Consider the following 25,563-nt stretch of genomic DNA (forward strand, 5'->3'; position numbering starts at 1 on the left):
CCCATCACCAGGACTACAGATTGGCCCATAATCACACAGGACCACATTTTATAAACATAAAATACTTCGTTTCTGTATCACTGGATCTATAAACTAGAAATAGTAATAGCCTACTATGAAGTTTAATAATCAAATATTATCAACATGTCGTTGCACCTTTGGGTGTACCACATATGCATCAACCTGATTATGGTGTTCCGTGTACGCCTTTCCCCAGAGATCTTACGTGCCCTTTCCACCAAAACTAACCAAGTGCTGGTTCAGTGCCAGGGTCGAGTTGGTTCAAATCTCTTGTTCCCAAAAAACCGGTTTGCTTTTGCACTGACAAGAAGCCGTGTCATTGCATCACCGTAAACCGTCGGTACGTCGCTGTGGACGTTGCCGCTCACATACAAACCAAAACAATAATGGAGGACTTCCATAAAGTGTTTTTAGCTGTTTAATTTTCATGGCGAGCTATTAAAGCACCATCAAGCTGGGTGGTATTAAAGCACCGTCAACGAGGGTGGCCAGTTTTCAACTGGCAATCAACAACTAATTAAAACTGAGTGACTGTGGAAAATAACAATTGTAGGAGAACTTAATCTTAATGTCGGCTCCTTAATGTAAGTCTCCTGAAAGCAAGTTGAAAACAACATAATGTTCATAGCACCATTTACAAAAAAATAATAAAGTACTTATATAATTATAAATCAAGTCACTTACTTATCCAACAGCAGCAAGGCAACATCTGTCTGCCCTCAGCCCAATTTCTGCTTTCAACGCTCTCCACTGAGGAAAAGCCACGCCAATACAAATCCTCGTTTGCCTTCTCCGTCGGTCACTTTCCTTCTTCGCCAGCAATCCTTCTGCCGACCGTCCAGGCTTTTTTTGGGTAGTAGGATCCACTTCAGGACTCTTTCTCGGCCGTTTCTTTGGATTATCTGCCATGCCGCTTCCTCATTCTGTCTGAGCTCTGCCTGTTGCTATGAGACCCTCCGCGTGTCCTCCCCCTTCCCTTCTTGTTGTGACATAAAATGCGTAATTTCCTGCGCGCCAGCATGAGAATGTCGCCGGTCGACAAGCAAAGCAAGAATTAGAGGCTGTGTTCGAAACCGCATACTGCCTCCTACATCCTTCCATACTCATACTATCCATCCTGCATCCTGCTTACTCAGTCCATTAGACAGTATGCAAAGCGTTTACACTACAGCATACTCCATGACCCACAATGCATTGCATTCCTCCCCGAGCCGAAATCGACCTGCTAAAGCTGATTTCACTTTAGCTCTAAACTCTTCAAATGTACAACTTCATCGAGATTTTTTTTTAAAATTAGGCGACAAAGTGGTCGTTTAGAGCCGAGTGTGTCGTTTATTGTGCGAATACCAGCCGTTTATGATTTTGTTCGGACGAATTCGGCGATATGTGAGCCAGCTGCGGTGAGCGGCTCCAGCACGGAGGTGTCAGAGAAGCAGGAGAGAAACAGAGCACACACGAACCCTGGACCCGCGAAGGGGGGCCCCCCCGCCCGGCACGGCGCCCAGCGCCGTGGCCATGGCAGTCAGGTCCCCCGACCCGGCGGCCCAGCCTCCAGGCCCGGTCGGGCTTTGGCGGCGGGTGACCGCGGATCACACCGCCGGCCGCCCCCGCCGCTCCAACCGGCTCCCCGCCGACCCGCTCGGCAGCGGGACCGAGACACGCGGTCTCACCCAGCGGTCCTACGGAGCGGGCCCGCCCCGGGCGTCGCACTGAGTCGGTTCCGGAGGTCCGGCAGCGGACCCCCGGGCCCCCCAGTGCCCCCAGCGGCGGGCCCGCCAGCGAGCGCAGAGTTTCTCACATCCTCCGGGGAAGCACCCAGAGTGCAGGGCTAGGCCTACCCCCCCCCCACCACTACCACCACCACCACCACCACCACACCCGCCGGCCAGGCGGCGCAAGCTCTGTCTGGCGCAAATGCTGTCCGTCGCGTTGCATCTTGGGTAATTTCAGTATGAGTAGTGAACACACAATGTATACTCAACATTTCTGGCAAATGCAGTATGTATCCGGGAACTTCTCACATACTCAAAATCGCATACTACCAGTGTAAACACACTGCATACTCAATAAGTTAATATGAGTAGTAGGTAAGTATGCGGTTTCGAACACAGCCATATACAAGGGGGTACCCTAAAGAAACAGGAATTTGGTCAGAAAACAATAATAATAATGAGTTCCAACTTCAGGCCGTCAGATGTGCTGCAGGTAAGCCTCATGCACATCTGTGAGAAATCTGAGCTCCGAGAGTGACACTGATGCCTGTCAGGAGCTATTTATAGTAACAGAGTGCCGCTGCAGTCTGCGATTTTTCCAAAATGGCGACATTAACTGGAAAGCCAGAGCAGCGCGCAAACATTAAATTCTACTTTTTGCTGGGAAAAAAACAGCAGCAGAAACACTCACCTTGTTGCAGCAAGCCTACAAGGATGATGCTCTGAGGAAGACTCAGGTCCATGAGTGGTTCGGGCGGTTTAAGAAGGGCCAGATGTCCGCGCGTGAGGTCCACTCAGCCGTGAAAACAATGCTGAGCTGCTTCTTGGCTGTCCAGGGTATCGTCCACAGCGAGTTTGTCCCTCCAGGTCAGACTGTAAATCAGGACTACTACATGGAAGTCCTCAGACGCTCCGTGAGGATGTGAGGAGGAAGCGGCCCGTGTAGAGCGGAGTGGAGCCCGGTTGATTCACCACCACAGAGCGCCAGCGGACACGGCGCTGCGCGTCACACAGTTTCTGGTGAAGAATGAGATGAATCTCCTCTCCCATCCGCTTTATTCGCCAGATGTAGCCTCGAGTGACTTTTTCTTGTTCCCCAAGTTAAAGAAGGAGCTGAAGGGACAGCGGTTTGCAGATGTGGAGGAGGTGACAGAAAAATCGCAGCCGGCTCAGAATGACACAATTACGCGCGGGTCTGACGACGCATTCGTGAAGTGGGAGACACGGCTGGAGCGCTGCAATAATGCGGATGGATATTATTTTGAAGGCGACAGTGATGTTTTATTTTGAAATGTCAGAAATAAAAAGTTACAGTCAAATTCCAGATTCTTTTGGGTACGCCCTCGTATATTGAAAAATCCTGCGACATGTTAGAGGAGCCGATCGGCTTAATCTGCATTTTGTCATCTCCAGTAGTAGTGGCTTGGCTAGAATGGACTATCACAGACATTTAAAAGTTACGTACTATAGCTTTAAAGGTGCCTTAAGGAGTTTGCATGTTTTATGCGAAACAGCGCCCCCTGCAGGCCTTGGACGTAACGCAGCTTAGTGAAAAACTCGTCCCTGTGGCTCCCGTGCACGGAAGAGGGGGACTCCGTCTTCGCTCGTTTAGAAGCACTCAAGTAAGATTTAAGTTTCTTCTACCTGGTGGGGTCTGTGCTGGAGCTGTGGCAGTGCTGGAAGCCAGTCTTTTCTTACTTTCTGGAAGATCCTGCTCAGTTGTTGCTCACTAAGCATCTGGCGGAGTAATGGCGGACATGATGAAACCTAACCAGCCGAAGTGCGCATTTCGTCATTCCTTTCAAATTCTCCCCCAAAAAATGCTGGTGCCGGACCGGCACTGTGACTTTCAAGTGACAATTTAGCGCTGTTAGAGGTACTTGTAATGAATATGTCAGTGCACATTGTACACATCATTAAAAATTTGTAACATATTTATGGTGGAAAATAAGTATTTTTAAGGTTGTAAAACTCCTTAATGCACCTTTAACATTCTAATATATTTTCAGATGGAGCATCTGATCTGTGTTCCAGATGATGAAATGCAATAAAAAAAAAATTTAAAAAAACATTAACTCTGAGCTGTAGAAACTCAGTTTTATTGATGTTTAATTTTGAATTGGAGTCTATGGAGCCACATGCCTTGTCCATTGTTTAAACTGGTTTTATTTCATGTAATTGCCTATAATCAACATGGACGATTTCATGTTATTCTATTTACAATCCAGATGAACTGCTTTTATCTGGACACTGAACTTTTTAATTACAGCTCTCTTGTGTCCAGTATATACTCTTCATCTAGTCTGTGCAATTGTGCAGTGTTACATTACATAAATTACATAACGTCTGGTACATTTCCAATCACTAACAACTTCATCACGCCAGAGTGTAAAATATTGTCAGTTATTTTGTTTTTATCATTTTTTTGGTACTAAAATCGAAACATTCTGTGCCCCAATCAGTGTATGTTTAACTTTCCAATAATTCAGACGTTTAAGAAATTTGTATTTGAACAGCATTGTTATTTCTTATATCTTGTATTCAGTGGTTTTATATTATTGTGAGTTGTCATGAAGTGTTAAAAGTTCATTTAAATACTGTAGGAGCCATAATAATATAGTGAGTAAATGTGTCACTGGGGTTACTATGGTAACGGATGGGAGCTTGGTCACGTGAAGCATGCCGTGATTAGTGGTGATTGTCAGGAAGTTTCAAAAGGGTGTGTTTCACCTGCAGTCAGGGGGAGAGAGGAGAGCGGATGTCTTAACTTTTGTTGACCGCTCATTCGCATGTCTGCATGTCCGCATCCGCATGCTTGATTTCTCCATTGTGCAAGCAATTAAACCACCTAAACCGCATCCGGAGTGTGTTTCCTGGACAAGTCGGCAGCGCGTCAGACACATTCTGGACACTAACTTTCCTCTCAGGTGACAAAGTTGGTTTGGAGTCGCCACAAATACAATTTAATGTCAAAAGGTGAGAAGAAAAGGCAACGATCACAGAAAAAAATCCTGCTGTGTTGAATTCTTCCTGGATAAAGTCAAAGGTCAGAAGAGGCAGATAGAAAGTGTGAAGCTCTAACGATTCCTGACTCAAACACTCAGATTTCTGTTATTTCTCCAGTAAACACAACAACTTGTGTCTTCTGTGAAGAAGAATTGACCTTTAAACAAACGTACTGCAAGGTTTTGATAGTTCCACTGTTACATGAGGAAACAAACATCACAAACACAACAGCATTTAGTTAAAAAAGTTGAAAGAATTATTGCATGCTTATTAAATATAGTTCAAGGTAAAAAAAAAAAAAAAGAATGCCTTAAAATAAAGAAGAGTTTTATCATTGGGGAAGCTTTTTCACTATCTCTGAGAATATGAAGTCCCTAAAAAAACCCTGATGGCCACACAAAAACCTCTTTCCCCTGTTTCTCTCCCACTCTCTAAGGTTTAATTGAACTGAAGCAATGTGGGCTCACTTTTCCCAGCATCCTCTGGGAGCTTTGCTCGGGGACTTTAACGAGTGGTCTCTCTGACGGAAATGGAGTCAGTGCTGCTGGAGTCAGACGATCAGCACGAACCTTCTTCCTCTGGTGTCGTTGGCGTTTTGTCTCCTCGGTCATGTTTGAAGTTTGAATGAGAACACCCACTCGGATTCACAGCTCATTTAGACGGGTGTAATTCCCATGGTGCACTGTGGCTGCACAGCTCTTCCCCTCATTATAAGTGTGGATTTGAACTGTTTCATTCAGAGGTTATCCATGAAAAAGAATGAGCAGGATTACGGAACTCTTGTATGTCCGGTGAATAAAGGAGAACCCAGTCGCTCTGCTTTAAAATCTTCTTCAAACCTCAGTTCGAACCTTTCTCACTGAGGTTGAAATCATGTTTGCACTGGTCACTAAAGTGAAAGTTTTAAAATTTTCACTTGAAAATGTAAACAGGAGTTTAGTCAAACAGTAACTGTGAAGACAACAGCTGTGACAAATGCAGTGGACTCAGTGGAGTCAGAGACCTGGAGAAACATGGAAACAGGAACTGTGACTGTTTTACTGGTTTTATAATAGTATTTAGGATTTAAGAGTCATCAACAAGCTTCTGGTGGAAAAGAGTTTGATCCTGACCGCTGAAAACAAAACCTGTGGTCTTGATGCTAACTGTCATCCTGCTTTTCCTGCCCTGTAGAAGATGAAGGTCATGGCTTCAGTCTGCATCCACGCCGAGAAAGGTCAGATGGTCTTCCTCACTGAGGATCTCGCTCTGCGTCGGCAGGGCTGCCACAGTCAGAGAGAAACCCGAAGCAGCACTGTACTGCTCACTGAGGAGGTTTCATCTGCTGAGGAGCGATGACTGCTAACACTGTGTGGCACACACACAGACACACACACACACACACACACACACACACACACACACACACACACACACACTTAGATATAAGGAGTGGAAACAGCTTGCGAGCCGGAATCTGCCTGAGGAGACGCAGAGTCACATCGGAGACGCTGAGGTAGGAAAGGAAGCTTCATGCAGATGTTTTCATCCTGATGTGAGACATTTTGAACTGTAGGTACATGGAAGTGTCGCGTAAACAGTGATTATCCTCATTTATTTTCTACTTTTATGACTGTACTGTCTCAGAAATTGATATTTTTTTTCTGGACAATACAAGTTGCAGAGGACATCCTGGGACATCCTCGGGCTTGAATACAATGCTTGAATTATTGATTTAAAAAAACAAAACAACAACAAAAATCCCTCTTTTTCTCCTAAATTATCCAAAATGTTTTTCACTTTTTAGCTGTATAATTGCAATTTTCCGTTAACCTTGATTGTATTTCTGCATTCAGAGCAGAATAATCAACTGGGAACTAATGTAAGCATAAAGATATTCTATTTTTATCAATTAAAAAAACTTTTACTGCCATAAAATCTGTGTAAAAATGTATGATTTAATCTGATGCAAAGTTGCCAAAAGTACAAAGAACCAGTAAAAATGCTGTTTTGACTGAAAAGGTTTTGAAATGTAATCTTTATAGCATCTCTTCACCTTAACACCTCTGGTGATTTGTTCTATAACATTTTGGCTGAAATCCTTTTGAACTGAAAACATCTTCTGTTCTGAGTTGAGAAGAATTCAAACTTTCCTCACCTGTTATCAAAAATTGACAACAGTTTATTTACAGGACGTCCGATTTTACATTGAGGAGGCAAAAGTTCTCATATTGTCTACGTCAGTGTAATAATCATAAAAAATCATTTCGAATCATTTTTACATGAAAAGATACAAAAATTACTTAAATTCTGAGATAACTTATGGCATGATACTAATAATGTCAATTATCTTAATACATTATTGTCAAATTGTTACATTATGGGATTTTGTACAGTGAAAAAAGGGAAATATTATTACATCACTGGTTGCAACACACCTCACATCTTGCTCCTCTTATATTCTCAAGGTCCGGTGTCCTCCAACGATGTAACAAACAGAATAAGTTGACCTAAATCAATCTTAAATTTTCCAACTTCAGCATTGGTATCAGAAAGATATGAAGTTATCAGACAGCAACAGCTGCTCTGACTCTGCAAATGGATGTGTGTGTGTGTGTGTGTGTGTGTGTGTGTGTGTGTGTGTGTGCGTGCGTGCGTGTGTGTTATTTACAAAAAGTTGACCAACAACTTTTTTTAAACTTTAGCTGAACGCCTGGAACAAAATGAACTTGCACTGGAGTTCTTAAAATATTCAACATGACACAATAATGTTCATGTTATGATGAGAAATATGAAGCAAAAGTGTTGCTCCGCCATCTTGATTTCTGGAAATCCTGCACAAGCTGCTCATTTCAAATCCCAGGAAACATTAGAATAACCAAATATAGTTCATTTTGATGTTACAGAAAAGTACAGGTGACGTACTGAGAGTAACACCATGAGCGACATTGGTGCTTCTGGAACATTACCCAGCGAGGGACCAGTTGTGAACGTTATCACTTGAATGTCCGCTTACCTGAAGTCGTTATTGTCTGATGGGATAAGCAGCACAGCAGTGTGGACCTTGTTTACATTGTGTTACTACGGTTACATAGTTGCAGCATTCCAGAAAAGTTGCGTTTTCTAATGTCGTACAGACACCCGAAAAGACATGAAAGTTTTAAAAAAGTTGTGTAATGGGGCCCAACACAGACACGTGCACTCATACTTCACCATTTAAAGTCACCACTTCAACTTAAAGACATGTTTTTTGGGTCATGGGAGGAAATTGTAGAGAGAGAGTGCCGAGGGAGAACATGCAAACTCCCCAGAGAAAGGCTCCTGACCCCTGCCGCTCTCCCTGCAGACTGTGGCTGGGTCATGAAGCTGAATGTGTTGCTGTGGACCGCGGCTCTCCTCGGCGCCTTCCTGCCCCGCTCTGCTGACGGCCGGCCCGCCGAGGATCCCGCCACCCGCCGCCTCGCCATCCCGCGACCGCTGCTCCTCCACCAGGGAGAGGAGTTCTCCCTCCGGCTGGGCGGAGGCGGCTCACCCTCCTCCTCCTCCTCCTCCTCCTCCTCCTCCTCCTCAGCAATGAACCGAGCTCTTCTGCAGCTCATACAGCGCCTCCTGCAGGCCCGGGCGGAGCAGCAGGAGGACCAGGGGGACGATGACGGGGAGGAGGAGAAGGGGAAGAGGTCCGAGGAAGCGCCCATCTCTCTGGACCTGACTTTCCACCTGCTCAGGGAGGTCCTGGAGATGGCCCGGGCCGAGCAGATCGCCCAGCAGGCCGACAGCAACCGCAGAATGATGGACAGCTTTGGAAAATGAAGACGGCGCCATCTTCAGGGCCGCGCAAACACCCAGAGTCTCAGACTCCAACCAACAAACTCTTAAACAGCTATTCAGTCTCAAATGTCTTTAACAGTTTAATAAAAAAAACGACTCAAACATACTTTTGGCTCCATTTTACATGAAGTGCAGCAGAAAAGTCTCTCCTTCGGTGTGTTTTTTTTTTTCAGCAGAGTGAACAGACAGTTCACCGTTAGATATTAGTGAAGATATCAAGCAGTACAGTGTTTTCACAGTTCAGGGTTCATTTACATGGATAACATTACACCAATATATATGATCAATTTAAGGCAACAAATTCACTTAAAGGGGCTGTATCGTGCAAAATTCACTTTTTGTATGTTTTAACCTTGTTATATAGTTATGTACTCACCAAAAACACCCCAAAAGCATTTTTTTTCCTTCGTGCCTGCGTGTTTGAGCTTTCCTTGTGTTTCTGCTGCTCAGATACCTCTTTTCCACCAAACCGCTTCCCGGGCCGAACCGGGGCTTGGGGCAAATCCAGGGTCTGAAAAGCCCCGCTTTGGTTTTCCACCGCACTGCTGCCACAGAGGGGGAGGTGGAGGCAGAGGTGGAGCAACGTCATCGCATCATTGCAGAACATCAGTACTCAGTACGCAGGGTTTCCGCCAGACCTTTTCAGTCTGGGCACCCCGCCCCCGCTAAATTCTGCAGCGCCTGGACAACGGAGAGGAAAAAAAAAAAATAATAATAATAATAATAATTAATGACGTTGCATTTGCGGCTAATTAGAAGCTGCACTCAATTGATTAAGCTGGACGCTCCAACGCTACGAGTGCACAGCTGCTGAGTCTATGCTGCTACTGCTGTGCTCCGGTATATCCTTCTGCAGAGCACTGCGCATGCGCAGGTCTGTGTGTATCAAAACGTTATTTTAACGGATTGAAAAGAAAACATGTTTTTTAAAAACGTTTTATAACCATTCGGATTTACTTCACGTGCTAATACGCCGTCCCCTGGACCACTAGAAGGAGTGTTTTGTCCACTTTCGTCAGTCTGGCTCTGTTTCCTCTTCACCGCCAGCAGTTGAGCTCAGCTAATTACGATGCTAACAGCTGGGATCCAGCCACTGGACACACAGACACAACAAAAGGTATTTATGAGCTTATCTCACTTTGTAAATGATAGGGATAGGCGGTGGGTCCAAAATCTTCGGAGTATTCCTTTAAGGTAAACAGGTTTTCATACTGGCATCCCAGTGTTTTGACTGTTAATTCAATTTTTATCAGATAGCCAGACTCACACACAGTGACACACCATCGAGCATGTGTGCAATTTAATCACAACTTGAACTAAAGTTTCTGTTGGAAGCCGGAGTACAGGTAGTGAACCCCCACAGGCAGAGGAACAACATGCAAACTCAGAAAGCCTGGATCCACTCACCGGGGTCCCTTTCACTCAAGGTCATGACCTGCACCAGCTACGGGAACTCAGTTTCTGAATAAATTCTCAGATTAACAAGATTACATGTTTTCTCCCTTCATAAAATAGAAGTAGTCTCATCAAGCATAACACTTTCACACTGTTTCCATTTTACTGAGAGTTTTATAATTCATTCATTCAATAAAGATGGCAGAGAAAAGGCTTGATAATAAAACAATAATTTATTTCACAGAAAACATTTTTAAGCTTAAACAACAACACATTTTATATTCATAAGTAAAATTTAAACAATTTCTTCCTGTGAGCAAGGACTTAAAAAAATGTCTCATGCATATTTCTGGATGAGTCCAGAGGAAAAATGAAGGAAAAAACTTTTTATTGTTGTTTTTTTCAGTGCGAAAACTATTAGAATGTAGCAAAGGGGAGGAGGAGAAGGTGCAGGAAGAGGAAGAGGATGAGTAGGAAGAGGAGGAGGAGGAGCACCTCACAATGATCTGGGCGTTATTTCTGGTTGAGCCAGCTGAAAGAGAAAACATGTTTCGGTCCGTCTTTGTCGTCCGCCTCACTCTGCTGGTCAGACTGAAGAAGAAGAAGAAGAAGAAGAACAAGAAGAAGAACAAGAAGAAGAGGAGGAGGAGAATAAGAAATGTAAATTTCCTCAATAATGAATCAATCAAATGATGAGTGATTTCCAATAGGAAATATTTTGAATATTTTGTGCAGTTCTATTTCTTTTTAGTTCTTTGTTGGAATATTAACTATGGTTGTTGAGATTGGTTTTTTTTTGTTTTGTTTTTTTGTTTTGTTTTTTTTGTTGTGCTTTGTTATAAATGTTGAACAGGAAGAAGGTTAGGCATGTATAAGCTATGTAGCTTCAGCCTAAACCTTTTCGGTCAACCTGGTTTTCAGTGGTGTTGCTTTGGTTGGTATACGTACTTTTCAATATGATCAAAATAAACTAATCTCAATCTCAAAATCCCAATCTAAAAATCCAAATTCTGTAGAATAGAGTCACTTCAGCGTTTCAGCACTGGCTCCGACTCAGTCTGCAGCTCAGATAATTCATTATGTCTTCAGTTTGTATTTTACCTTCTCATATTCAGTCTTCATCAGAAACAAATTGTCAAAACATGTCAAAGCAATACTGTTAAAAAAAACAACTGAAAAGAAGAAAGCACAACACTCATGTCAGTCTGTTACTTCTTCTTTTGCTGACGTACTGAATGCAGGGAAACAGGTGAAGTGACTCACTGCTCCACCTAGTGACACACAGTGGTGTCTCCAGTCTTTGGCTGTCTGGTTAAGCTTGTTAACTTTACTATATTTCTTTTTCCCATATTGTATCTGACTGAATACATTATATAATGTATATTTTTAATCTAGTCAACATTTTCAAGGAAAAGTTATAAAGTTTTGGAAAGATGAAAAGTTGTGTTCAATAATGACATAAAATATTAGAATAACTGTGGAATTAGACTTATGCACATTGCTTGTCAATATTTATGACTAAGCATAGACGCCAGACATGTTGTTGCACCTGCATGGAGCCTGTACTGTTACCTGGGAGGCGGAGCTTGCTGTGGGGAGGGGCAGCGGGGACGGCGCCGGGCCGGACGACGACGGATTCTTTGTGTGCGAGGGTGGTGTGGGTGACGCCTCCAGCCGTCTCGGGGTGGGGGAGGTCTGCAGGGCTCTCGGGATGGGTGGGGTCTCTAGGGCTCTCGGGATGGGCGGGGTCTCTAAGGGCCTCGGGGTGGGCGGGGCCTCTGAGTGCCTCTGCGTGGGTGGCACAGGTGACTGAGGAGGGGGTTGGCTGGAAGCAGCCGCCACAGGTCCGACATGATGATGTGACTCAGCCCGACTTCCCGCTGACGATCTGATCTCCACCTCGTCTTCATCATCGTCATCGTCTTCATCAACTGAGGAACATGCTAACATGTTAGCATACACCGTGCTTAATGCTCGTATCTCAATATGATCCTAAACTTAGAGGCTTCATGCAAACACTGAGTTTTTTCTGCTAGCATTAGTGCTAATGAAGCGCTGAGGACATTGAGCATGGTGTCTCTCATTAGACAGTGGAGGAGTTTACGTTTGATGAAGTCCACTTGGCTCAGTGCTTTCCTCTGGAGTTCGAAATTGGCAGTGAAGTGGTCCATGTTCTCGTAACCTCGTTGAACCTTGTCCAGGTGAGAGGTGCTGGTGCCCTCCACAATTCTGAAACCACAAATCTACAGTTTTATCCTAACCTTAAAACTAGGGATGCACAGATACCAAAAGAAGTTGCATGTTGGCTCACTTCTGAAGCAGAGGTTTCGCAGTCTGGGGACAAAAATTCAGAGAAAAACTTTTAGTGATCTGATCACAGGTGAAAAACAATGCTGGCATGTTGCCAGAGCTAACACGCCTCAAATTCAATTCCAGAAGGTCAAAAGTAAAAGCTCCACCTGCAGGAACACGGCCATCTCGGACTCGTCCATGGTCTGGATGGCGGTCTCCACCAGCTTGGCGGTGCTGTCCAGGTGCTCGGTGTACTTCTTGGTCAGGTTGCGGATGTAGCTGAGCTTTTCATCCTGCTCGGCGTTGATCCTGACCGTCATCTCTCCCTTCCTCTCCTCCAGCAGAGCAAACAGGTGGTCGAACATCTCGCACACCTTGGACTTCTGCCTGCGACCGTTCTCCTGCGCACACAGCTGCCGTCAGAACCTCAGACATGAGGACCAGAACTTTGCTTATTCATGTCACAATAAAAAAAACAAAGTAATTCCTCTGCTCTTGCAGAGCATGAATCTAACTGAATCAGTTTAATTTGACAACACAGATAAATGGTGAGACTGTAGAGTACAAATACAGAACCTTGTGGAACACCATGATTCAGATTATAATCGTCATTAATCTAATAAGCAAGTGTGTAAATCTGACTGATCAGCATTGTTTAAACCAGCTTAATGCTGTTTCTGCAGTGGCATGTTCTGATTTCAGTTTCTGGTGTTCGTACTGAGTGCAGTGTTATGATTTAACAGGACAAAAACAGACGAATCCGTCAAGAAAGGTCATGAGAACTTTATCCGAAAGTGTCTCTGTGCTCACCATGAAGAACAATTTTAGAAAGAAAGAGGGAAATTGATCTCTTGTGCTTTCCCGGCTGTTCTCGAGTTTTGTGTTGTGACATGAAAAAACAACAAAATGAAGATAAACTCACGTCAACAGCTCTGCAGGTTTCATCTAGCTGGCTGATGATGGCCTGAATCCTCTCGTTGTTCCCAACAAGCATGGCTACACAGTCGGCCAGTTCTGCCTGCAGACACACACACACACACACACACACACACACACACACACACACACACACACACACACACACACACACACACACACACACAAAGTGGGCTTATATGCTTGAATTAGGCCTTTGAGTGTTTATTTGGTAATACACGTTGGATAATCAGACATAAAGTGTTTCTTGCTGCTTGAATTTTTCCTGAGTGAACCTGCAGTTCTGAATGTGGGATTGATTGACTTGATTAATTGATTAATTGTTCTCTGTTCAAGAACTTCAGTCAAGGAAATCAGGGCTCTGAAAACAAAAACCTTGTATAAATGTGAGTATCGTGTGGTTGTGTTTGACCTTCTGCTGACTGAAGATGTCGTTGAGCGGGGCCACCTGGCAGTCTTTGTGAGCTCCGAACACTTTGCAGAGAGAGCAGGTGGGGATGCCACAGGTGACGCAGTAGATGTTGATCTTCTCGCCTTCGTGATCCTCGCACATGGGCTGGTCCAGCTTCACCTCCGGGACCGGCTTGCTGACAGGGACACACACAGACGGGTTCACTGTTGACAGACATGACCAGGCTGAAGCTCGTAGAGCAGACCAGCCTCTCAGTTTGTGCTGTGGACTGTCCATGTTGCCGGAGTTATGGCGGGCTGGTTCAGAAAATACAGTCATGGTCATTTTAAGGGTGTGTATCACTGTGTGTCTCACAGGTTTGGAGGAAGAGTTGGTGTCTGTGTGACAGTACATTAGTTCAGCCAGCAGAGGGAACTGTTGTTACAGTACATTGAAGTGCTTTCCTCAAACTTTTCAGCTGGATTGAGGTCAGAACTCATTGCTGTTGCCTTAATCCATCTTTTATTTTGACCTTTGACTTGTCCTTCTTTAAGAAATTTTTTTGGTTTCTCTTTTCCCTTTTTACCTCAGCTCAGTTTACATCAGGGATGTCAGGACCTTTGCTGATTAGTTTGTATTTCTCTGACACCCTGATGCAGCTGTCTGCTGTGTCTTGGTTGGTGACGTGGTGAGTTTGATTCCTCACTTAAGTGTGTCCTTAAGCAAAGCACTGAGACCCAAATTGCTTCCAATGGATGGACTGAGTGCCTTGCAGCATGGCAACTGCATCCACTGATGTGTGTGTGTGTGAATGGGTTAAAGTGATAAACAGAGTAAAGTGCTTTGGAGATCACTCATTTGGTGGAAAATCACTATATAAATTAAATTAAATCCATTCATTGATGTGGCGAAAAAAGAACAGTGTACTGTTACTCAGAACATTACTTTAACGGTTCATTCAAGTGTTGTGGGTTCTACAAATTAAGAGAAGGATCTGGCATTATTTGTTTTTATCTCATATGTTTGATAGAAAAAACTTGCTTATGGAGGAATGTTATAGGTTTTCATAAGATTTTATGACATCATATTGTGGGTTTTGTAAGACAGCTTTTTGATTTGAGTCTTTATCAAGAATCAAGAATCAATCAATCAATTAGCTGTTAATTTTCTACAAAATTAAAATGGAAAGAATAAGTGGATAATTATGCCAATAAATGTTTGATTAAAACACTTTCATATATACAATTTTTTAAAAGCATGAGAGAGGCAAGGAAAGACCTCACTAAACAGTCACAAGAAAATTATCTTAAAGCTTTCTAAATATTTCAAACTGAAAGCCCAGTGATTTTAACCTCCACTGGCCTTTTGTCACGTTTGGTTTGCTCACATGAGGCTGAAGCTGTTTATCAGCTGCAGAGAGCTAAAATAAACCCGCTGCTGTCTCACTGACCCAGACATAAAATAGTCTGAATGTCACAACTTGTAGCAGAGAAGAAGAACTCAGACACACAGAGGGGTCACAGTGCCCCCTGCTGGTCACTGCAGCCACTCTGTCGTTTCTGTCCTCTTCAGTTTTTCTGGGAGAATATTTGAAGTTTTAGTTGTTGTTGTTGTTTTTTTTGTTTGTTTGCTTGTTTTTTTTATGTACCCCTCATTGAACTTCATTCATTTCTTTATTGTGGACGTTTTGAGTCACACATTGTTGTGAACATGAGACGCTGGCAGCACGACTCGGAGAGGGCCTCTTGTTGTGACTCAGCAGAAACCAGAGCTGCACAGTTTCAACACACTGAACCGGTAAAAACAGACCTGGAAAAACCCCCATGAGAGCCGACGCTGCTCTCAACAAGATCAACACACAAACAACAACATGTAGACAAGTCCAGTCTGTCTCTAGATGAACTGTCCCTGGAAAGATTCAGAAAATCTCTGCACATAGAGATGGTGCAGTAGTTAGCACTCTAGAAAACGCTGGGTTGGAGTTCTTGTTTGCATGGACTGTCTGGTTTCCTCTCATAATCTGAGGTTAATGAAGCAGTGTGAGTGTGTGTGTGACTGTCTGTCTGTGTGTGTGTCCTGTCATGGACCCATGACGGGTCAATCTGTTAAAATATTCAAGAACTGCCCGCCAGGGATTAATAAAGTATTTGTAATTCTACTATTCATCAATTCAAATACCTAATCGGCCAATCCACATGGACCCAAATTCACCCTGGGGCATGAGAGCAGTGAATAAAAAGGGGAATAAAGTGATTTTCAACATGGGCTGATTGTTGGTCTGATTATTTAACAAACTGCTGAACTACTGGGAGTTTTAAGCAAAGCCAGCTGGGTCTAAAAAAGAGAAAACATCCAGTGATCAGTAGTTCTTTGAGACAAAATACTTTGATGAAGCTAGAGGTCAGAGGAGGATGGACAGACTGGTTAAAAGACAAGAGTTCTTCAAATAAACACTGGTGACAGCCAAAGTCTGTGTAGGTAGAACATCTCTGAACTTCAACTAGTCAACCTCACGGAAAACCGCATCAAGCATGACTTCTGACAGCTAAGAACAGGGAACAGGCTCTCATTCACACAGGATCAGCAAAAGATAAACACAGAAGACAGAAAAAGAGACATTTCCTCATTTCATGAGCCTTGATTTCTTCTGCCACAGTCAGAATTCGAGCGTAGACAACATGAGATCTTCGATCTTGGATTAACCGCAGTCTGCCTGCGTACAGGTGTGTCTGCGTACCTGGTGCTCCCCTGTTTGTACATGTCGATGATATTTTCCACCAGCAGGTTCCTCTGCAGTCCGTAAACTCCATGTCGGTCCAGAATAACCTCGTGCCGACAGGACGGGCAGCGGAAGCGGCCTCCAGACGCCACAGTGGTGCCGCTTCGCGTCGACAGGTACGGGTTGGAGGCCTGCAGAGCGGAGGAAGGACAAACCAAAGGAAGGTTTTCGCTTGACTGAATCAACAATCTGTTCATGCAGGTGATATGCAGGGCATTGAGTACTGAGAGCACGATGAGTTCATAACGCCACGACCTTTTGCTCATGAGGAGACAAACCCAGAGGGATTAGATGAATTGTGAAAAGAGAAAGAATCATCTCCACCACACTTCATCTATATTCACATTGTTTGCTCCTCTGTTTAGTATCTTGTGTTCAACTGGACGTTGGTGAAGGAGAGACTTTTAATGAAGGGTTTCTGAGAGCGAGAATTTTCTAAGGAGAGTTCTGGTAGCTACACTGTTTACTTCGTCTCCTCCTGGAGAAATATCTGAAAGCTGTCTGGACAGGAGAGGCCCTGCTGCGTTCAGGGACAGTCTGTTTATTTTAAGTCTGGTCAACAGTCAACGTGTGTGTGTGTGTGTGTGTGTGTGTGTGTGTGTGTGTGTGTGTGTGTGTGTGTGTGTGTGTGTGTTACAGTTCTTGTTTTTGGGTGATCCTGCCTGAAGCCCTTTGTTAACGTCTGTCTTCTCATGTCTGTTTTTCACCTGCTGCATTTCTGAATCTGTGTTATTTTGTTTTTAAACTGACTTGTGACATTTTAAAGAGACAGAGTGAAGTGACTACTTTACTTATGAGTCAGTTAGGCTGTAGACTGTTACCAAAATACTAATGTTTGTATCAAAGGTTATCATAATAGGTTGAAACAACCTGAGTCTGAAATGAGCGCTGAAGAACACATGAGAGTCGAATTAACTGAGACCTAAACAAGAAAGAGTTAAAACAAGAAAGCATGACTGTAAAATAGTCATTGTTCACCAAAATACGTTTGTTTAATTTAATAATAACCTTGAAAGTAGTTCCTATAAAAGCCACTATTCAGGAAGTCCTTGAACACATCACCAAGACCAGGCTCCATGTGTGTTTTCAGTGTGTGTTGCTCACCTGGAACACGTCATTGGCACACTTGCGGCAGAGGTTGTGCTGGCAGGGCAGGATCACCACCGGCTTGGTGAACATCTCCAGGCAGATGGGACAGATGAGCTGCTTCTCCAGGCTCTCCATGATGTCCCGCGGACGCCCAAAGCTTGCTCAGAAGGAGCGGGAGGACTGGATAGCTGTCCCAGCGGAGAAACGTAGTGAATGAAGTCCAGCAGCGGCGGCAGATCAGAGTTTGAGGCCTGCGAGCAGCAGACTGAACACTCGTGCTGTTTTTAGACAGGCAGACGTCAGCCGTTGCCAGGCCGACATGCCCTTATATGTCAAAGGTCAGAGGGAGGCATGAGAGGGAGGAGAGGGTGGAGAAGTAGTTCACAGATCATTAAAGGGACGGTCCAAAGTTTTAGTGACGAAGAGGAGGACGTAGCTCCTTCTACTGGTCAACACTCATAACCTGGGAGCCATTTGCTAGAGAAGCATCTGTTTCCTGTTGGATGTTGGCCTAATCAGAATTAATAGATTACAGCAGCAAGAGAAAGTTTGAGAATTCCTTGAAATCTCTAAGTGGTAAATATGAGTTGGTGATAAAACAAGATCAGATCTACATCTGAATCACAAGTATTAATAAACACAGAAGACACTTTTAAGCATGATAGCTGCTGTCCTGCCTGCACATCATGCACAGTACTGGTGGAAAAAGAAATAGGACTTCAAGGATAATGGTTGAAAACTGCTAAAACAAGCATGAAAAGACAGTGGCATAAGAGGGAGGATCAGTTTCAGTTGCTTTGAAGACACCATCGATGAAAATCCAGAAGGTCATTTATTAAGAAGATGCTATGATATTGCAAAGCCACCAGGTGATGAATCACACACAGGTGAGAGAGATCAGGGTGGGGAGCAGCAACGGGGAAGTCAAGGAGTGCTGACGTGAAGGCAATGCTCCCAAACACAGTTTATATAATACCTGTTCATTTTAGCTCATGTTTCCACCAACACTGAATATCACTGTTCATAAAGGCATGAAACATTATAATTGTTTTTTGTGGCATTGGATTAAGCACTTTGTATTTTTCTTGTGACTTAGATGTTGAGCAGATCAGTTTATGTTCCTGCAGAATGTATATGAACCCATCTGACCCTGACTGACGATGCCATGTCACCGAAGAAGTCTTCCCATTTTTATTTCAGGTCACAAATCACATAAATACAAACAGACTCCAAACAAAATGTTATTTACATCAGCTCATGTATGATTTCATCTGTAATCACTGTGTGAACAGTCAGGAGGTTTATACTGTCATTTCAAGCTCCAACTCCACTTCCAACAGTCAACCAGAGCATTAGGCGGATGGAAATAGAAGAATGACAGAAAAGCTTCTGAAATATATGCGCTGAGGTTTGTAACAGTCTGACATTTTAGAAACTCAGAAGAAGAAACACAAAGCCACACCCAGTGAGTGAACGTTGTCAGTTCTGGTCAGTCTCACAGATGTGGAGTGTTGTTGAATCTCATCTCCATATTAAAGATTCGAATCATGTGGTCACTCAAGCTAAAGTCGGCTTTTTGTGTAATTCAGAGCCTTCAGAATTTCACTCAATGTCAGACTGTTGCTTAACGACTTTTAGAATAAACTGCTGAATGAAATCAGCTGCAGCAGGTTCACATCCGTCGTCTCACAGCCATCATCAAAGCTGTTCTGTTTGCTGAGAGCTTCATGTGTAGGTGTCTCCATATCTGCGGTGTCCATCGGTGATCAGCTGTGTCTTCTCACTGGCGTTAGTCGGCTGCTGGATGATCGGAGCTTCAACATCTGCAGAGAAACAAAGAGCATCAAGGGAAAACAATCAAGTTTAATTGAAAATCATCTTTTGACTGCTAATACCTTCCAGTTGCAAGGTCTTTGCTCTGGCCTCTGTCAAATAAAATGTAATCAAACTGGGCCGCATGATGGTGTATCAGCACTCTGGCCTCACAGGTTTATCCCCTTACGAAACAAAAATATATTTCTCAATACATAAAATCATGATATATTTAAGGTCTATTCATATACTAAGAACATTGATTATTTAATATATTATTATATATGTCTTCTTCATATATTGCACTCATTTTCCATATACTGCAATATATGGCAAAATACTGCAATTATTGCCGTTTTCATATATTGAACAAATACATATTATATTGTTAAATGTATTGAAAAATAGTCCACATCATATATTATTATATACTTGAGAAAGAACTGTACTTATATGAAGACATACATGTAAAATTATATTGGATAATATAACTTACTGTTCAAGAAAATATAATCAGATTTATACAGGACAGTATATTGATTTATATGAAATAATATATTCAATTATATTTAGAATCATTGTATTTATTGGAAATATAACAAATCAAATGTACATCTGTCATATATTTCAAAATATTCAATAATACATTGAAATAGTTTACATAATCTTAACAGTTTTATGACAAACATTCGTTGTTTTCCAAATGATGGCAACAGAACTAAGAATATACAAAAATACTTCCAAAAAATAAAATATTTAAAAAATAAATAAAATATTTACAATAACTGTCTTTCACTGTAATGAAATTAAACAGTCTCCAGTGCAAAAACAAAAATACTTCCAAAATAAAAGATTTACAATAACTGTCCTTCACTGTAATGTAATAAAACACAGAAACACTGAACAACCAAATAACAGGACAACAGTCCTTTAGTGCAGTTCTATAAATGCCACATTAATTCTGAAAACCACTCTTCCTTAGCATGTCCCTCAGTTTTCCTTGGACTTTTTCTTTTCCTGGTGTCTCAACTCACAGATCCTTTTGTTTAAGGATGTGCGTATGTCAGAAATCTTCACCCCTGGGTGTTTCTGAACAACTGCATCTGTAAAAGATAAAATAAGAAAGACATCGACAAAGTCAGCCTCTGTTGCAAAGAAAGATAAGGTGGAACCCAGTCACAGTTGATTGTACTGAAGTATTTTGGTCAGTAAGAGCACCTGTACTATGTGTTACTGTACTGGGTATTGGAGCCCTTCTAAGGTTATTACAGGAGACTCATTCAATACCAATAAAATATTTTAATGTATTCTAATCAGATCCAGAAATTGCTTTTTATCTAAAAGAATGTCAAAGCTGTTCAAGCCTTTTATTCGTCCATCTGTTGTGTACACTTCAGTACAAAAGTGTGTATTACCCTTTACCATATCACAATAACTTTGCAATATAAATTAGTTAAAATACTTTGTTACTGTCTTACCAAGTAAAGCTTTAAGTTTCTTGGGATCCAGAGGCTGGCGTCTTTCTGCAGACGGATTGACCTTATTGACCCCTCCTGTCAGGTTAGACATAAGCAGGACGTCGGTGCTGAACAGGCCCAGCAGGAGGGTGCGGGCCATTCCTTGGGCTGTGGGTTGTGCCTTAGCAGTTTCCCAACAATGGACAGACACTTCAGTGCAGCCATCGGTACCCAGTTTCACCTAATCAATTATAAAAGCGAAAGACAAACACAAGAATAAAAAACAAAGAGCATCACCAGTCACAGAATGTTTTTAATTTCTCATGACGAAAATGTCCTTACTGATGTTGGTTTGGGAGGTGATGGTAGAGCAACACTGGGCTCAGATTCGCTTTCAGCTTCATAGCTTGAGCTCTCTGCAACCTTCTCTGAAATAAGGGTATTCACAGCAGCCAAAAGTGATGGAATTTCTGGAAAATAAGGCCCAGCCGATTAACCACAACATGACTCCAAGCTAGATGTAAATACATAACCTAAAAGAAAATATAAATGTAAACAAAATATACCTATGCTCATTTGTGGTGTCTGACAGTGAAAAAACTGTGTTAGTGAGGGCTTCTGAAGGCATTACAGGTATTCTGCTACACCAATTTTGCCTCAGTAGACCGTTGTGGCAAACCCTGCTCCAGTGTTACTGGAGAAACCCTATAGTACATTTGTAATTTTCCCTAAAATGTAGACAGCTATATCTTTAAGAATTCCACCAAAAATGAGTAGACTGCTTTCAATCTAAAAGAATAATAATAACAATAATAATAAAAAACAGATAGATACCTTTAATTGCCATGTTGCGCAGCCGAGTGTTCTCCTTATGCAAAGCCTTGACTTGCATCTCAAGTTCTTTACTGGCTGGAGAGGATCGTGCACTCTGCAGGTCTCGGAGTCTGTTAATCTCTTCTCTGAGGGCCCCGTTCTCTTCTGCTAAGGCCTCCGAGGACGTCGCCACTGGTGTGAGGTCAGGGTGATCCTGGGCAAGAACTTCTAGCTCTGACTGCCTTGCAGCTTTGAGTTTGTAGTTTTTCTGTTGGGCAAAGAAAGAAGAAAGAGAAGGAGGAGGATTAGGGAGAAGAAGAAGAAAAAAAAATAGTAATAACCTTCTTCGGTCCCTAAGGGTTTGACAAGTCTGGCTTACAATGAATGAAATGAAACATGAATGAAACAACAACATGAATGAAACAGTAACACTGGCAGAAATGTAAATACATTCTCAAAATATCTACCACCAAAATAACCCTATTACCTTTTTTGAAACCGGTTCTACAGTTTCCTCCTCTTTTTCATCAAGAAAAAGTTTGTTGGGTACCCTCAGTCTTTTCTTGCTTTTAGGCAGGATCTCTTGCAAGAGTTTTCGCTCCACAGTGCGAAGTGTCGACTCCTTATCTGTTGGTTGACAGACTTTAATGCCTACCTGGCTTACATGATATCAAATAGTGTATTTTACTGTCCACTTTTGTGCTTTTGCAATTTTTATATTACCTACCCCCTCCAGCGTAATGCTTTTAACACATCTCTTTATTTATAGCATGCTAAATGTTGCTGAAACGTGAAGTAGGTATCAGTCACAACTTTTTAAAAAGAGTTTAATTAATGTTTCACGGTTAACTAATGGCAAGAGTCCCGATTTAAAGTTTTCAACGGTTATCTGTGATTATCCCGGAGCTCATACACGAACGCTACTCAACTGCTATCATGACTAATAGGGAATAAGAAGAAAAAAAATTAGCACTGCACTTACCTGCCAACTGCACAATGTAGGCTGGTTCGACAGGCCATCCATCCGCAGGCTTCTTGCCACCCATGATGCGGCACTCGACAAGATACTCCTTCTGAGAGTTCAACTTTTCAGGGTGGAAGTCTACTATCCAGCGCACGGGGACGATGCTCAATGCATCTTTATCCTTCCCCTTTGCCCAGCTAACAAGCGCAAACTTCATCTTTCTTTTATTTCCAAGAGTGTCTGGCTGCAGACCTCTACTCTCAGCCGGCTAACGGCTGCTCCACTGTGAAGCGGAAGCCACCTCCACTGTGGGACGGAAGTGACATAATCTACTTTTTTTCAGTATTAAACGTCTGATTGGCTCTTCTACCTCCAGCTCCTCCTCCAGCTGGACCCCTCTCTTTTTTCTCTCTCTCTCTCTTGGCACGTATTCTGCCATTCCATAAACCATTGCGGTTCAGGTCGTCATTGTAGTTTTTTTTTGGTTTTTTTTGCTCTTGATTGCTCATGATATAAAAAGAAAAAAAAATACTTCAAGAGGAAGATGTCTTCATTTTTTGATCCTGTTGATGATAATGTATCATATCTGTCACCCACATTTTACTCTATGTAAATCAATACGTAAAATAATGATTGTCATTCAAAATCTGATTTGAGTTGGAGTATTGTTGATGAAGCTCTGTAAATAATGTAATGCACACACACACACACACACACACACACACACACACACACACACACACACATATAGAGCAGGATTACTATTGCAACAACACGTCATCAGTAGGGTAAAACTAACCTGTCTCACGACTATGTGTGTGTGCGTGTGTGTGTGTGTGTGTGTGTGTGTGTGTGTGTGTGTGTGTGTGTGTGTGTGTGTGTGTGTGTATGTGTGTGTATGTGTATGTATGTATATATACATATATTCATATATTTTCAATTACATAGCAACATGGGGGTGGCAGCCTAATGCTACATATATATGTAGCAATAGGCTGCCACCCCCATGTTTCTACATATTTTCAAATATATGGCAATCTTTCAAATATATTGAGATGTACTTCCTAATATATTGCAATGCAAATTGTAGTATATTGCAATATATTTTTGTTTCGTAAGGGTCCTTAGTTTCTTTCTGAGTGTGTGAATTTTGAAAGAGACCATATCGTTACTCTTGGGTAGATTTGTTGTGCAGCACAGTAGAACACAAACATGAGCATCTAATCAGGATTTCTCATCATGGCAAATTAAATCCTGAATACCATCAATATGCCAATATAAGAACCTGTCTCCAGTTTCCTTCCTCTGACTCTTAGGACTTCTGTCTCTGAATTGATCATCGGTTTAAATGTGGTCGTGTGTCTTTCTGTGTTTGCCTTGTGGAAGACTGGTGACCTGTGTGACCTTTGCCCTCAGCCACTCTCTGCATTCCTGCTTCCATGAAGAGAAGTCTATATAGTATACAAAAATATGAACAATAGAAAACAATAAAAAACAAATAAAAAAAAATGTGTGAAACAAGAAGACTATTCAAACAAGACTTCCTGTCATCTCACCATCAGTGTCATTACGTATTTCCTCCTCCAGGTCGTCTGGGGACACGTAGTCTGGCTCCGCCCCCTCGCCGGTGGGCATCGGCTTGAGCTTCCCGCAGCAGCAGTTGCAGCAGCAGCAGAGGCAGCAGCAGCAGTAGCACCCGGTCAGGACCCCGCAGACCAGGAACAGACCCTGTCACATTAACCCGCCGTCAGACCGCCTCGCCTCGTCATTTCTGTTCAACCTGCCGCTGTTTAAGCCCCGCCCTCTTCCCCACCTTGGCCCACCAGGTGGACAGCATGAAGTAAGTGTTGACGTTGTCCTCTCCGAACTGCTGGGCCACGTAGAGTCCCAGCGATCCATACGAGTCGTAGATGTTCCTCTTGGTGAGGTCGGACAGGACGGCGTGGGCGCTGTTCAGTTCCTTGAACTTCTCCGCTGCCTCCGGGTTGTCGGGGTTTTTGTCAGGATGGTACCGCAGCGCCAGCTTCCTGAAAACACACAGGGGGTTTAACAGTCACCACCTGTGGTACAGCGCTCCAAAACAGACCATCGAACGGCTGCTGAATGAAACCCGGACTGCAGCAGCTGGTTTCACACGTTGACATGTCACAGCCGCTCTGCTGCTCTCACCTGTAGGACTTCTTGATTTCCTCATGGCTACAGCCTTTCTCCAGGCCCAGGATCTGGTACAGAGACTCTCCAGAAGTGGACAAAGTTCGCTGTTTTCCCTCAGACATCCTGACACCATCACCTGTCAGAGGTGGACGGACGTCTCACAGGTCAACACTCTCTATCAGATATCAGACACAGTGAAAACTCCTGGACATCTGTTTGGTTCCTTCTTTTCAAGATGGTTTTAACTGCTACTATGAGACTAAAATAATGCAAGAGTGGTCTTTCTTGGTAAAAAATTAGTTTTTCTCATTTGTAAAGTGACTCAACTACTTCCTATATAAGTAACTGTAATGCCGGGTAACACTGAGAGTAAATGTGAACTTAACATTGTCACAGACTCGCTTTTAAAAACCCAAATGACCAGCTATTGTTGATAAAACACATCATTTAACCCATCAATACTACAGGAATAAAAAAATCAGTTTCCATTTCTTGGGAATATGCATTGGTTGGTTGGTTGGCTGATTGATTACTGTTCTTGGAATAATATCAGACTTGAGCATCAGATTTCAGGATGAAAGTCTCACCTTCTACTTCAAACTTCCTCTTGAACCTACTCCACTGATTTCTCACGTAGCTGCCATCACACGATTTCCCACCACTATGTATGTTATTTCAACTTTAAATATCAGTGGGTGAAATTCAGCTTTATCAATCTATATATGTGGGAATGGTTAAGAAAAATTAAAGACACTTTTTCTGTTGAATGTTGCAGCTGTGTACCTGGCAGTCTCAATCCAGATCTTAAACATTCTGACTGTTATTACTGTACTACAGTCCATTAACTACTGAAATTTTGTACCAAATTCTAACCCAAAACTGAATTGAATCAACTCAGGATCATCTCCTTTGTCAGGTTGAAGAGTTTTGTACTG

General features: G+C 42.8%; 3 protein-coding genes across 3 annotated transcripts; 1 reads left to right on the forward strand and 2 right to left on the reverse strand.

The window, feature by feature from the left end:
* Positions 1 to 8,072: 8,072 nt before the first annotated feature.
* LOC115405257 (corticoliberin-1-like) lies at positions 8,073 to 8,543 on the forward strand. Its single transcript, XM_030114778.1, has one exon. The coding sequence runs from the start codon at positions 8,079 to 8,081 to the stop codon at positions 8,526 to 8,528; it is 450 nt and encodes a 149-aa protein (XP_029970638.1). The 5' UTR covers positions 8,073 to 8,078; the 3' UTR covers positions 8,529 to 8,543.
* A 1,687-nt stretch (positions 8,544 to 10,230) lies between these two features.
* LOC115405252 (E3 ubiquitin-protein ligase TRIM63-like) lies at positions 10,231 to 17,587 on the reverse strand. The gene is made up of 9 exons (XM_030114772.1): positions 17,444 to 17,587; positions 16,298 to 16,470; positions 13,582 to 13,756; positions 13,156 to 13,251; positions 12,401 to 12,634; positions 12,253 to 12,275; positions 12,046 to 12,170; positions 11,514 to 11,872; positions 10,231 to 10,532 (listed from the first exon to the last, which is right to left on the reverse strand). Exons 1-9 carry the CDS (start codon positions 17,561 to 17,563, stop codon positions 10,455 to 10,457), a joined length of 1,383 nt encoding a protein of 460 aa, XP_029970632.1. The 5' UTR covers positions 17,564 to 17,587; the 3' UTR covers positions 10,231 to 10,454.
* A 1,566-nt stretch (positions 17,588 to 19,153) lies between these two features.
* LOC115405256 (dnaJ homolog subfamily C member 5) lies at positions 19,154 to 24,750 on the reverse strand. The gene is made up of 4 exons (XM_030114777.1): positions 24,644 to 24,750; positions 24,288 to 24,501; positions 24,031 to 24,202; positions 19,154 to 19,251 (listed from the first exon to the last, which is right to left on the reverse strand). Exons 1-4 carry the CDS (start codon positions 24,748 to 24,750, stop codon positions 19,154 to 19,156), a joined length of 591 nt encoding a protein of 196 aa, XP_029970637.1.
* Positions 24,751 to 25,563: the final 813 nt, after the last annotated feature.

Source organism: Salarias fasciatus, chromosome 18 (genome assembly GCF_902148845.1).
Source record: "Salarias fasciatus chromosome 18, fSalaFa1.1, whole genome shotgun sequence".
NCBI lineage: Eukaryota > Metazoa > Chordata > Actinopteri > Blenniiformes > Blenniidae > Salarias > Salarias fasciatus.